The sequence below is a fragment of the Patagioenas fasciata genome, chromosome Z (genome assembly GCF_037038585.1).
Source record: "Patagioenas fasciata isolate bPatFas1 chromosome Z, bPatFas1.hap1, whole genome shotgun sequence".
Taxonomy (NCBI): Eukaryota; Metazoa; Chordata; class Aves; order Columbiformes; family Columbidae; genus Patagioenas; species Patagioenas fasciata.
The window spans coordinates 20,393,312-20,406,557 of NC_092560.1; the positions used below are offsets into that span (position 1 = coordinate 20,393,312).

Below are 13,246 nucleotides of genomic sequence, written 5' to 3' on the forward strand. Positions count from 1 at the left end.
TAGAAAACCTACATAGGTTTCTAGTTCATGTTCTTTAGTTTGGCAGTGTTTCAGTCCTTGTCCTTCACACTCATTAAGAAGTTAAGGAGTACTACAGCACTTCATGTTCTTCTGGTGAAAATGAAGAGTGGTGGGTTTTATTTCCATACATTGAGTCTGACTAAAATGTGCAGAAGTTAATGATACTTCACTAATGCTATTCTAATTTTACATGCTTTTAACTTCTAAAGGCATTAGTAGTGCACCGTCTGCTTGTGTCTGTTCACAGCAATGATACTTGGCATGTATGTATGCTAAAATTTTTGTACATGCACAATTTAGCAACAACTGAAGATGAAAAATGTAATTTGAGAAGAAAATTCTTGCGTTAAAGCTCATTGATATCTAAAAAGAGGAGTCCAATGAAAATTAATCTTTTAGTTTTAAAATTAATTGTCTACTCAATTACGTATAAAGACGTAAGTACTAAAGTTGTCCTGGGCTTGTACAGCACAGTGCTATTCAATCATGCGAATATAGCTTTGGTCTTTCTGTCAAATCCAGTATATATTAATTTAAGAGTTTTTCCATCATGGATTAAGCAAAAATGAACATAGCGTATGGTGTTACTGCAGTGAATATAACTTAGACAGGACTACAGAATTGAAACGAATCTAGCATAATGTAGTCGATAGTGTCAGTAACACTACTTCAGACTTTGATAAAACCATTATTTCCCCACCAAGGAAACTCACATAGTTACAGTACAAATATAAGCAGGAATGTTTCAACAATGTATTGTGTCAACTTCAGAATGACATCAGGCTTAATATCTCAGAGGTGTAATTACAGTTTGGATACAGTAGAGCAAATGATACTCTTGTGTTTGTGATGACTGAGTGAAGACCTCAGCAAAGTTTGGTGTTGGTTAGCATTAACTCTGTATTTTCTCTTTCTCTTTATGTATTACAATGTGGTAACCTTTAATGCATTGAAACAAGCGTATTGCTTACTGTTATACTGAAGCATATGGGAAACTTTGTACCAGGATTTCCCTTGATTTTTTTTTTAAATAAGATTTTTTAGGAATTGTATTGGAAGTGTGTGTTGGATGTGTGTACTGGAACCACATGTTTATCCAGAATGTTTTATCTGCTTCCACTGTTGCTCCATAGGGAAGGTGACAACCTATAGCTTGTAGCATCTATATATAAACAGATGTACAAATGTGTGTTTGGGTGCACATATTATGTATACTGTATATACATGCAACACCCACAAATACACACAGAAACTTATCTGTAAGCCTGTAAACAGTAACTACTTTTAGTTGCTTCCTTAGTTCATATGCAGAGGCCGCAAGTTGAACATAAAATACCCAATTTTGCTGATGTATTACGTGGGTGATGGTAAACTATCATGTGATAAATATCTATTTAATTTCATATTTAAAGATCTATAAAAATACATGGTAAGATCCATTAAAAAGGTGTCTGAACATTCAAAAATTAGGAACACAGTTTTGTCCGCACACATTCAATGTAATTTTGCCTCCCCTGTGCATACTCTGATACTGATATTATAATATAATGATACTCTTATGCAACTTTAAATGATTGTTAAGGTGGACATGACTGTTCTCGTAAACTTGCATGTAACTGACTGGTGTCTGATGCTTATTGTGGGTGGTTTGTTGAAGTTGTGTAGATACTTCTGCTCATGGGCTTCTCAACAGTGAATGTTTGGCTTTGAAACCTTTCGTATTGTTTACAAGTTTTTGTGGGCAGTATTTTTATGTACTCAAAATGTTGGGCAACAGCCTTCCAAGGGATACACTTTAGTTAAAGATGCGATTCCATGAGTTTGTCTTGTTTATTTTTTTTTTTGTCAGGAAATGATGTATGTTTGGAATGGCTTTGCAATTGTGGGCAAAAGAGCAGACCTCACTGAAAACTTACTGATAACAATTGAAAAAGAAGAAACTGCTCTTCAAAATGAAACTGGTAAGTGATCAGTTAGGTTGGTAAGAAAAGTTGATGTTTGTCTCCATCTACTAATGTTCTGTGAGATAAGTTTGACTCTGGCAATACGCTGTTAAACCTGAGTATGGAAATTCTGGAGCCGCCTGGAAGTTAGTAGTGATTCTTCAATATGTCCTTGGTCCAGCTTGATTGGTGCTGCACAAGAATACAGAAAATTCAAGGATGTGAGATTATTAGGTACAGAATTTAACTGAATCTTACTAAGACATTCCAGTCCAGAGTGTTCCTGGAGCATAATCTGCTAATTTCTTAAATGTCTGAAAAATACTTTTTCTAAACCAATTTACGCCACACTTCATCTTTACTACAGAGGACACATATTGAGCAGAATATAAAGGAATTAATGAAGTGCTATGCATGAGTTTTTTCATCTACTTTCTGTCAAAATAAAACAGGTTTGCTTGTTGTAAAAAAAAAAATAAACAAAACCCATATTTTTAACAAATAAACTTTGATTATTAATTTAGTTCTTGATGTCTTGGAAACATAGATGCTCAGGGTAATGTTTAGAGAATCAGTCCGTAACTTATTCCCAAAGGAATGTAAGTTCCATTATTATAAGAGGTTTACTACAGAAGTACGTGGCTTTATCGGGTTTTATCTGGTGACTGCTGTCATCTGTCACAGAACTTCTCAGTAGGCATCTCTTTTGAGTTCTTCTAGAATGAATACATATTTTAGCACATTAAACTTTTTTAAATGATAATTTACTAAAAGTAATTAGTATTGAACCCAGATTCTAACGATGTTTATAAAAAATTTAGCAAAAGTTAGTTTTGTAGTTTTATTTAAACATTAATTATGAAATGTAAAAGTACCTCTAGTTATTATTTACATATAAACTGATGTCAGAAGTTATACAATGACATACAACTAAAATCTGGATGGTTTAATGAACTAAACGAGAGTAACTTGCAAGGCAAAGAGTGAATTGGCCACCTTAATTTTTTTTATACTATTCTTCAGATTTCTGCAGAATCAGTAGTGTGCCTCTTAACACTCAAGTGCTTTTCTGTTTTTTGTTGTCATATTAAAACCAAAATGTAGCACTATGCAAGACATCTGCAAATAATGTTGCCATGAGTTCTGGGCAGTTCTGTATCATGCAGAGGTTTGTGCTCTAAGTGCTAATCGCTTGTAACAGTGAAGTAAATTTCCTGTCAGATTCCTAAGCAGAGATGCACAAGGTATCAAAATAAAAAGAACAGAAATAAATTAAGTATGTTTTTCTCATGGGAATATGCAGTTTACAAACAGCACATAATTTAGAAGCATATTTGCTTTCTCTATCTTTTTTTTAGTAATATCTGCAGTCAAATGTAGTTTTGTTCTGGACTTTGCATCCGTGAGCCTGATTTACTTTTAAAGACACAGACTTACACAAGATAAAGACTCTGATTACCAGAACTGCAGCTGAATTGAGACCCAAAGAAAGTGATTAAGGCTATTAGCAGAGTGTGGCAAGGATACAGTATTAAGAGACAGCTGTCAGTACCAGATAGCTTTAAAGGGCTGCTAAGGTGATGTAAAAAAGTGTGTTAGTTATACGTAAAGGTCATGTAGGGATTGAGACTAGGTAGAGGGAACTGCTTATATTCCATTTGCTTCAAGCGAGCAGGTACGGTAAGAAATCCATCAGGGACCAAAAGTGGTTTTACATTGCATAGAGGTGAAAATAGAGATGGTAGAAGGAGCAGATGAAAGACATTAAAATGATTTTTGTTTTCCTCAGGATTTCTGGAAATCTTATTTTTCCACAGTTGGGTCATCTCCAAGATACAAAAAGGGAATTTGTAACTTCAAGAAAAACTAAATTCTGTGGTTATGTTGTGTTTTTTGTAGTCCTGATAATGATATTTCCTCTGGTATAGAGGCCTGCAGGAGGGTGGTTCTTCCACATTTATTGCAAGGTTGTCTGTGTTAAATTGGCCTATGTATTTACTGTCATTTACTGTCAGTGTTTTGACATAATAGCTTTCTTTCCTGTTAGAAATGCCAGGGACATACTAGGTGAAGTTGTTAAAGAGTAGCAAGCTTTTACTGACATCAGTGTTTTCCCCCAGTCAAAGCAATCCAGTACCTTAGCCTAGCTAAACAGGCTAGAGGAAATGGAAAATACTCACCCACTGCACTTCTACCTGTCACTAAAAGCACAGTCTGTCAGTTATTATCTATCAAGACTTTCTGGGTTTAAAAACAGACAGAAAAAAGCCTGGATGCAATGGCAAAGCACTTCACTGAGTCCTAAAATACTTTAGTCTTGCGTGTTTCAGAACTGTTTACATAGGATTTTTTTTGGCAGACTATCAAGAAAAAATTAACATGACCTTAGAGAGCTGGTAATTAGTTGTAAACAACATGATCTGAAGGGACGGTGTTTTGCTTCCTGAACTGTTAATGTATGTGCTGCCATCTGTCTATCCATATGTGTTTTCTTTCCTCCTTTTCCTTCTCTGCACCCAACAAATGCTGTAAACCAAGGCAGTGAAAGAGGATTGCACTCGCAAAGATTTTATTTCGGAATCACTCCAGAAAAGCTCTTGAATCTGATATTTTTAGTCCTGTTGAACATAAAACTTCTTTGAATTTTCCAAACATTCTACACTGCTAGTGAAGATTCTTAATTGTTAGAGATGATGGGAGTACTAATAAACATGGTTTCTTGAATGTGTACTGCCAAATAATGCTGCCTAAAAGTTCTGCAGGACAGAGTCCTAGTGTGTTCTTGTGCTTTTCACATTACGGGCGCTACTTTTCATGTTACTGCCAGTGCTGTGGAACAGGGGAAGTTGGTAAGTTAGTGCAGTGCAAAGGAGGTTTCAGCCTCACTGGAGGTGTTGCTTTCTGTTATAGATGTTACAAGTACAGAAATCTTTAGCTCGTTCCAGTTTATGCCTTTGTTGTACTGACTTCAGACACAGAGGACTGCAGAATATCTGGATGTTTCATTTTGTTCTTATTTCTTCTTAGCCTGTATCCTTAAAGAGAAAGAGATAGATGTTATGCATGCATCTTCTTTAGTAGGCAGTATTTAAAATGGTATCTGAAGTCTATGTATGTTTTGAGAGATAAAATCTGAGAAGCAATGTCTGGAGTCTGAGTATGTATTCCCTACCAAAGATCTAATTTTGCTTTTCATGTTATCTTCAAATTTTTGGATATATCTCACTTTTAGATCACAATGAATACTATATGGATGATGTGTGCATGTTGCAGTTACTGAAGGGCCTCTGCCTGAAACACTTGGGAAGACTCCTGCAAGCTGAACTGTGTTTCAGTAAAGTAGTTCAAAGGTAAAAATAACATAACTAGACTTTTCACCCAAAGCTACAAAATATAAAGGTAAAATTTCTGCCATTCATAGTGACCTGGACAAGCTGGAGAAATGGGCTGGCAGCAGCACATGAAGTTCAACAAGGGGAGGTGTCAGTCCCTACCCCTGGGGAGCGATAAACTCAGGCACCAGCATAGGCTGCTAGGGGCTGGCTGGCTAGAGAGCAGCTTGTCAGAAAATACCCTGGAGATCCTGAGCTAGCAATGTGCCTCTGCAACAAAGGCGGCAAACAGTGTCGTGAGTTGCATTAGAATGAGTGTCATCAGCAAGTCAAGGGTGGTGATCCTTCCTGCCCTCTCAGCACTGCTGAAGCCACATCTGGAGTAGCGTGTGTCGTCCTGGACTCACTGGTACAAGTGAGACATGAACATACTGGAATCAGTCTAGCAAAGAGCCATGAAGATGGTTAAAGGATTGAAGCATCGATCACGTAAGAAGCAGCTGAGAGAGCTCAAAGTGTTCAGCCTGGAGGGGACCTGAAAGGGTTACCTGAAGGGAGTGTGTTTTTGCAAAAAAAACCTCAAAACCTCCTTTCAATGATGCCCAGTGCCAGAACAAGATGTAATGTGCCCAAACTGAAATACAGAAAATACTGTTTAAACACAAGAGTGAGATTTTAAATTTTTTTTTTATTATTATTTTTTATTGTCAAGTTGGTCTAACACTGGGACAGGTTGCCCAGAGAAACTGTGGCATCTCCATCCTTGGAGATATTTGAAATATAGGTGGACAGAGTCCTGGACAGGTTCCCACTATTGACCTTGTTTTGATCTACAGAGGTGTTTTCTAGTTGCAATGATTCTGAGAATTTCTTGTATTGAAGAAAATGTGAGTTTTCTTACTTCTCTGCTGATTTGTACAGGCAAGCTAGGATAAGAGGATCTCAATTCTATGTGTGGGAAAGAAGTGCTTGTGTTACACTGCCTAACCTACTGAACGTTGTTTTTATCTCAAGTCATCTTTTTGAATGGTTGGGTATTTTTGAACTGTAAGTCAGGCAATAGGATCCCAATCTTGGAATTGTGTCCATGGTAGCTTGGGTGACATACCATGATAGAATTAGGAAGCATGAAAGAATCAATTTTTTCTTTAAGAAAGTCATGTTGGCAGTATTTTATCTCCACTCTTTACAGGTATAATTAATATGAACAGAGTTAACCAGTAAAAAAGGGTTGTAGAGTGTTTTCTCTGGCCATGTGCTTTTACAAGCAGTGATTGCATTTGAAAGTTAACTGGTCACTTGAGGAAAGGTTGTAATTAACCACTTTTGTATTTTCTGTTTTTCTAGTGAGAAGCAAATCAAATATGATAGTTATTTGGTGCCGTTCACCCTCTATGAGTTGGGTCTTCTGTACAAACAACAGGATGAGAGAGAAAAAGCAATAAGATATATAGAAATTGCAAAGTGAGTGGATTTTTTTCTTTATTTGTATCAGCCTGTAGATTAAGTATAAATGAATAGCTTTAGCAATGAAGGCATGTGGGGTTTTTTGCTGCCTGTTTGCAAATTAGAAGTAATGATAAATCTGTGGTCTTGACTTCAAAAATTTGTCCAGTATAGTTGAATTTTACAGTTTCAGGAAACTGTTCTTCAGACACAGTGGAGTAGATAATATCAAACAAGACAGAGCATGAAGGGAAAATGTCTCAATTTCTTTTACACTTCAGAGATGCTGCAGTCCCACTGTTTGTGTGGGATGGAGCTGGAGAGTCCAGGAAAGGGATCTATAGCACCGCTGTCCCAAAGAGCAGCCGGGGGGCTTATATCTGCTGCAGCAAAGGCGTCAGTGGGAGTAGGTTAAAAGCCGGTACACTTCTAACCACATTCGTTTTTTCCTTTCACATCCTTTGACAAAAGAGCTCTAGAGAGCTGGGTTTACTGTAGAGCAGCACCTGTAGATTGATCTGTAGATGCAATTTCACCCCCTTTTTTTTTTTTGACTACATAATGCTCGAGTTGTGTTTTGAAGCTAAACGTAGACTTTCAGCTGAAAGCCTTTCTTTTTCTATTTTGTAGTCTTCTAGCTTGTCTTTTCACAGCAAATAATTGGGAAGGCTCTCAAAAGGATCAAAATAAGTGAAAGAGATGCTCAGACATGGGTTCAGTTTATCAGGACATGTAATAGTTAGTACTGGTATAAGTATCTGCTCAGTTTGTGCATATAGCTTTAAAATGTCTCATAACTCATCTGTTTCCTGTTGAAGAAATGAAGTCTGTTAACTTTGGTACTTCAGTGCATGTATGAAATAGAAACAGTCATGGCCAAGAATGTTTTTCTTAAAATAACCTTGTTGTTTGCAGAAAAAACTACAAAGAATACTCTATGGAGTCCAGGTTGCACTTCAGGATTCATGCAGCACTTGACAGCTTGAAGGTGTCGCCTGCTTCAACACCTTGAATGAGGAGGAATGCTTTTCATGCATACAATAGCTAACACAATCTTTTTGCAATCTTTTTTTAATCATGGAGAAGAAAAATATTATTGTTTTCTGTCATCTCTGATTTTATGTATGCCATTCCTTTAGACTGTTTTTTTCTGTATAGCGCATATACTATATCTACTTGATACTTTAAAGAAGACCTTATATTTTGTTTTATTAAAATAATTTAATATTTGACTTGAATGGGGGATATTTTAAAAAAAAGTTGATGGTGCAATAAAGTTTAATGCAAACACTTTATTTTTTTATATGAAAACAGTTGCTGGTTATGCAGTGGAACTAATAATAATTTCAACATTTTGTGAAGGTTTGATTTTCTGCAGTATACTTGAGACCTTTCTGCTTCTGGAACAAAAATGCATTGTCTGCAGATAATTTTCATCTGCATTTGGCATATCATATTCAGAAAGCTCTTTTCCAGAGGAAAAAAATTATCACCTTTGACTTAATTTCATTTTGGGAACAAAGTGAACCTGTCTGAAGTGCAATATTTTTACACCGTCAGATAAAATTAAGCAGAGCTACATCTATAATGTCTTTGTACATATTTTTCACTGAAAATAAGAGGTTACGGGGGATATTTTTCAGTCATACTGAAGCAGGGCTACAAGGAACATTAAAAGATCCTGTGTTCTGTATTCTTGCTCTAATGCAGAATCAACAGTCTCATGTCATTCCTGACAGATACTTGTTTAGCCTGTTTAAAAAATATAAACAAAAAACCCCAAAAAACACAAAAGCAACAAAAAAACTTGCACTGAGGGAGATTTTTGTAACTTACACAAGATGTCTTTCCCAGTGGGAAAAGCCTGGGAATTTTTTCCTGATGTCTACCCCAATTAATTATTGGCACAAGTGAAACTGATTGCTTCCCCTCTTCCCTGTCATGGATCTGGACAAAGGATCATTATTTTCCTAATAACGGAAATAACTCATAACAATGCAAGCTGATTGTGCATCAGAAAGTGAATCTGCTTTCAAACTTGGAGATAAGAAAATGCTTTCTACTTTCTACCAAAAATGTGTAGTAAAATTGAGATACATTTAGAAGTGCATATAGTTTTCACATTAGCAGCAATATCAATTTGATTAACAGCAATATCAAATTGAGTTTCCCAATTCATTATATATGCAAATTCTGCTAGCTGTGTATTCTTAAAAATGAGAATAAACTTGATTTTTATTAAAGTATAGACCAAATAACTGTTATTTCAGTAATTATAGCAAAGCTTGTCCATTTCCATATTTTATTAATGCCAGTATAGTTACTTCTGCACAGTAAATGAATAGTAACTATGCTCCTGTATGTGATTCTATGCCCTTAACTCCCACCCAAGAAAAAACAGAACAAAAGAAATAGGTGAAAAATGTGTTTTCAGTAAAAGAGTAACTGAGAGTTTCTAATTAAACAGTCAATATAATGTAAATGCTATAGTTAGTTTTGTGAGGTGACTGAGAGTACAGCTTTCTTCTATGACTTATTTTATAATTGAGTTGTGTAATTGCATATACATCTGTGGTAGAGTAGCATACTTAAGGGTGAAGTAAATGTTTAAAAATATTAGCTAAATACACAAAATGGGTCTTTCAAAGTGGAAGCCTAATCCAAAGTCTGTTGTCTTCACTTTTTTGGATTTGTGCCTATTGCAAATGCATAAGTAAATTATTTTGTAAAACCATACACATGTAGTTTTGAAGCTTAGATACCTGAGACAGTGAATCACTGATAAATTGCAGCGTACTTATTTTAAAATATATTCTATCGACTGTAGCTAAAGTACAAAGACACTTGTCTTTTTGTCTACAGAGATTAGCATATGCTACTGACTTCTCTAATTACATGCCTGTGTATATACATGATTATAAGCTGTAGGCAGCAAAGATAAAATTCTGTATGTTATATTTTCAGACAATACTTTTAATACCCCTTTGGGTATTTACATATTCAGTTTAGGATTGTTTTGTTTTAATCTGATCATTGGATTGTAGCAATCAAATGGGACCATCTCATTTTCTTATGAAAGGTGGTGAAAGCAATTGCAGATAAAAGTTTTATAATTTATGTTTCAAATAGTAATCCACTCTCCAGAAGACTTATTAATAAAAATGAGACTAGAGATTCCCAGGATGGAGCATGAAGTAGCCTCTGATTTCTTGTTTTTGTGGGAAGCATCTTACATTAATAAATAGTATTTTATAGGTGACTTGGGATAGAAATCAGAATTAACAAGAAGTAAACAGTGAGTTTCCCTAGAAGCTGATCGTTTGAAAGTTTTGTCCAAGTGTAATGTAGCAGTGTACTTTTTCAACAGAAATTAGGTTGACTGCAGAGAGAGTGAAAGGGAACTTTGTTTTCTTCAGTTCAGCCTTCCAAAATCAATATTAATGCCCTGTGTATGTTTCACTTTGTCTCTTTTGGGATCAACCTTTTTGCACTCATGCGGAGAGCAGGTATATCAACACAAATTGGCAATACTCTCTGTAGCATTTTGATGCCCTGAGGTCCCCAGTGTAAGCACTATTTACAGTTTGTCTCATTTTTTATACTGCTGTTCCAAACTTGTATCTTAGAGGGCCTGATCGATCACGATTCTTAGCTTTATTCCGGATTTTTTTTTCTAACTTATTATTAACAGCAGAAATACATACGTGTGAGAGTGATTTGTAGCCCTTCAGTTGAGATAGGTCTCAGTAGACTGTAGAGATGCTTTGTCTTCCAAATGCTGTAGAGGAAGTGCATGTCTCCCCAACATAGTGCATCATTGGCACAGTATCATTTGCTACATTATGTCTAAGTCAGGATAAGTGATTTGTGGCTAGGAGTTCAAAAAGTCTATGGCTTTTTATTTTTACCTGTTGTATACTGTACTGGGCCTTAAATACAACTTCAATTTAGTCTTGTTGCTCTTTATAATCTCCACCTCACTTGCTTGTGTCCCATGGGAATTTTGAATAATGTGCTGAAACTTTGAGCCAACCTGAGCATTTATCTATGATGCTATAACCTCCGTTGATAATAGTAGATATTATATACAGGAGCAAAGCTAAAAGCTTAGTTTAAGCAAGCAGGGTAAAACTTACATAGTTATTTTATGACAGAAGGTCATTCTGGTACTTTTGATAATAGATGCATTTTTTTTAAGGTTAGGAATAATAAGGTAGCCCGGTTATAAGACAAAGCTTCTCTTCGATTAAGAGTTGTCTACTTAGAAAACATTACAAAAAACCTTCTCATCTGTGCATATCATTCACATGTTTAGTCTTTTGGTGAAAGATCATTGTATTATGGTTTTTAAGTCCTAGCTCACCATTTTTTTTAAAACAAAAATGGAAAGAAAAGACATGTTAAAAGAAAGCTGCTTAAAGGCTGTTTTATATCTGTTCTAGTACACACGCGTAGCAGCTGTATTTAGCACCTTATGGCCAGAAAAATGTGCAATAATCAGATCCTATTATGTTTCTAAAACATCTTGCTAACTAGTGTATAAAAGTAGTAATTTCTTGTAACAAATCAAACTTAGACTTTGCAATTATTTTATTACTAATCTTAATGTCCTTTTGTTTCTGTATATTCTTATATTGCATAGTTCAAGAAAGAATGTTTATATTTGCACTGGTGGTGCAGTTTATTTTACTTCTGAACTATTAAGGTTTGCACATAAACTAATCTGGTACTTAAGTAAAACAAAGGTCAAAATAATGGGGGATGAGGGATGATGAAGCACGTTCTGGTTTTAAAAGCATGTAGCAATCAATGTTCATTGTGATGCATTGGAATGGATTCTCACTTCAGAGGAATAAAACACGTTTTATGCTTGTGCTCCCAATTACTGAATTTGGGACTATATTCTAGTTGTGCATTAAAGAACCTTCACCTGAGATTTATCGAAACAGTATCAATAAAAAAGTCCCGGTCTCAAGTTTAAACATGCCATCCTGGGTATATAGCTCTTGTATACAAGCTATCTAGGCTGAGAAGTTGTACAAAGCTATCAGGGTCTAGGAGAGAATAAAGGGTCTTTTGAAATGTAGATAGCAAATATAAAATAAACTACTTTAGTCTTAATTTCTCACTGGGGATCAAATAATACCTTTAAATGGTATAAAATACAGACATGAATAGTAATTAACTCAATCTGTTATCAGTTGTGTCATTAAATTCAGTGAGAATTAGACATAATATGCTCCTAGGATTCTTTTTATAACCCAGCATTAAAAACAGGGACAAAATTATCTTTTCATATGTGGGCAGAGCTTGGTTTTAGTAACATTTAGAAAAGTAAATGTTCAAAGTTACTTTTTAATGTGGCATGGTTAAGCGTTTCTGTAGTTGCATGGAATTTTACCTGATGCTTCCAGCAAATAGGTCAGCTTAATTATCGTGGCTTGGATGGTAAGAACGGTGTTTATAGTTATCACAAGAACAAAGATAGTAGATAACTTTGCTCACAGAAAAGCAAAATAATGGAGATGTTCCTGTATACTTGTTGATGTCTGTAAAATGCTATTTCACTCTCAATTATTAGACAAACTGTAGTCCAGAATAGAACCTTTGTAGCTAGATCAGAGTGCTTGCAGAGTATTGAATAAAGGAGGTACATCGAATAGAAGGAAAATAAGACACACTGAAGAAAGGTAGAAGCGCAAACATAGGAACTACCTTTGCATTCATGCAGGCATTTGGCACGAGTTATGTTACATTTATAAGTTTGAACTATAGTAATCTGATCAGCTGAACACTTGGAGTACCTATATTCCAGACAGGGCAAGGATTTTGGTGATGCTGGCACCTTAACTCAATTTGGCTGTGGGTTGTGTTTGTTTATTTTAGTCTTGTCATTTACTCATTTTTTAATAAATTCTGTAGGTCACTTTCATAGAGAAATTTAAGCATTATGGCTCTGAACTTTTAGTTTGTAGAAGAGTAGCCTCTGGAAAAAATCAGAGCCTATGCTTAGCGTAGCCATTCCATGTTTAATGAATGCAAAATTGGTTTTTGTAGAAGTGTAAGCATACAATTCCAGTCTATGGGGAAGCACTTTTCAGCTAGTAATCACAGCTAGGAATACCTTCATAGATTTAGTCATTCATTTAAAGAGAAAACTTCTTCAAATGCATTAGCAGTAGGAGGTGTCTGTTTTCCATGTCATGCATTTGTGCAATAAAAAAACGTAGTCAGAGCATGCAGGCTGAGTGTGCTGCACTCAACACTAATCTCGTCTGAAGCCATAGAGTGGAGAATACTCGGTGGCGATGAGCTCATTTGGAGAGCTTTAAACTAGACTCGAAGGGGGATGGGGTTGTAGCTGGGCTTGCACCAGTGGGGCAGCACTCTAGAGTTGATGGAGACTTGCAGGCCTCCCATCCCCCTAGGGTGAAATCAGTGTGCTCAGCTCATTCTCTGAAATGCCTGTACACCATTGCATGCAGCATGGGGAATAAGCAGGAG

General features: G+C 35.8%; 1 protein-coding gene across 5 annotated transcripts in view; it reads left to right on the plus strand.

Moving 5' to 3' along the window:
• TTC39B (tetratricopeptide repeat domain 39B) overlaps positions 1–11,111 on the plus strand; it is a 74,945-nt gene extending 63,834 nt beyond the window's left edge. For all 5 annotated transcript variants that reach the window (XM_065861562.2, XM_065861564.2, XM_071801966.1 and 2 more), the window contains 4 exons: positions 1,871–1,982; positions 5,197–5,314; positions 6,644–6,760; positions 7,658–11,111. In XM_065861562.2, the coding sequence (XP_065717634.1) occupies positions 1,871–1,982; positions 5,197–5,314; positions 6,644–6,760; positions 7,658–7,754 (444 nt within the window). In that variant the 3' untranslated portion in view covers positions 7,755–11,111. The remainder of the gene's footprint in view (positions 1–1,870; positions 1,983–5,196; positions 5,315–6,643; positions 6,761–7,657) is intronic.
• The last annotated feature ends 2,135 nt before the right edge of the window (positions 11,112–13,246 follow it).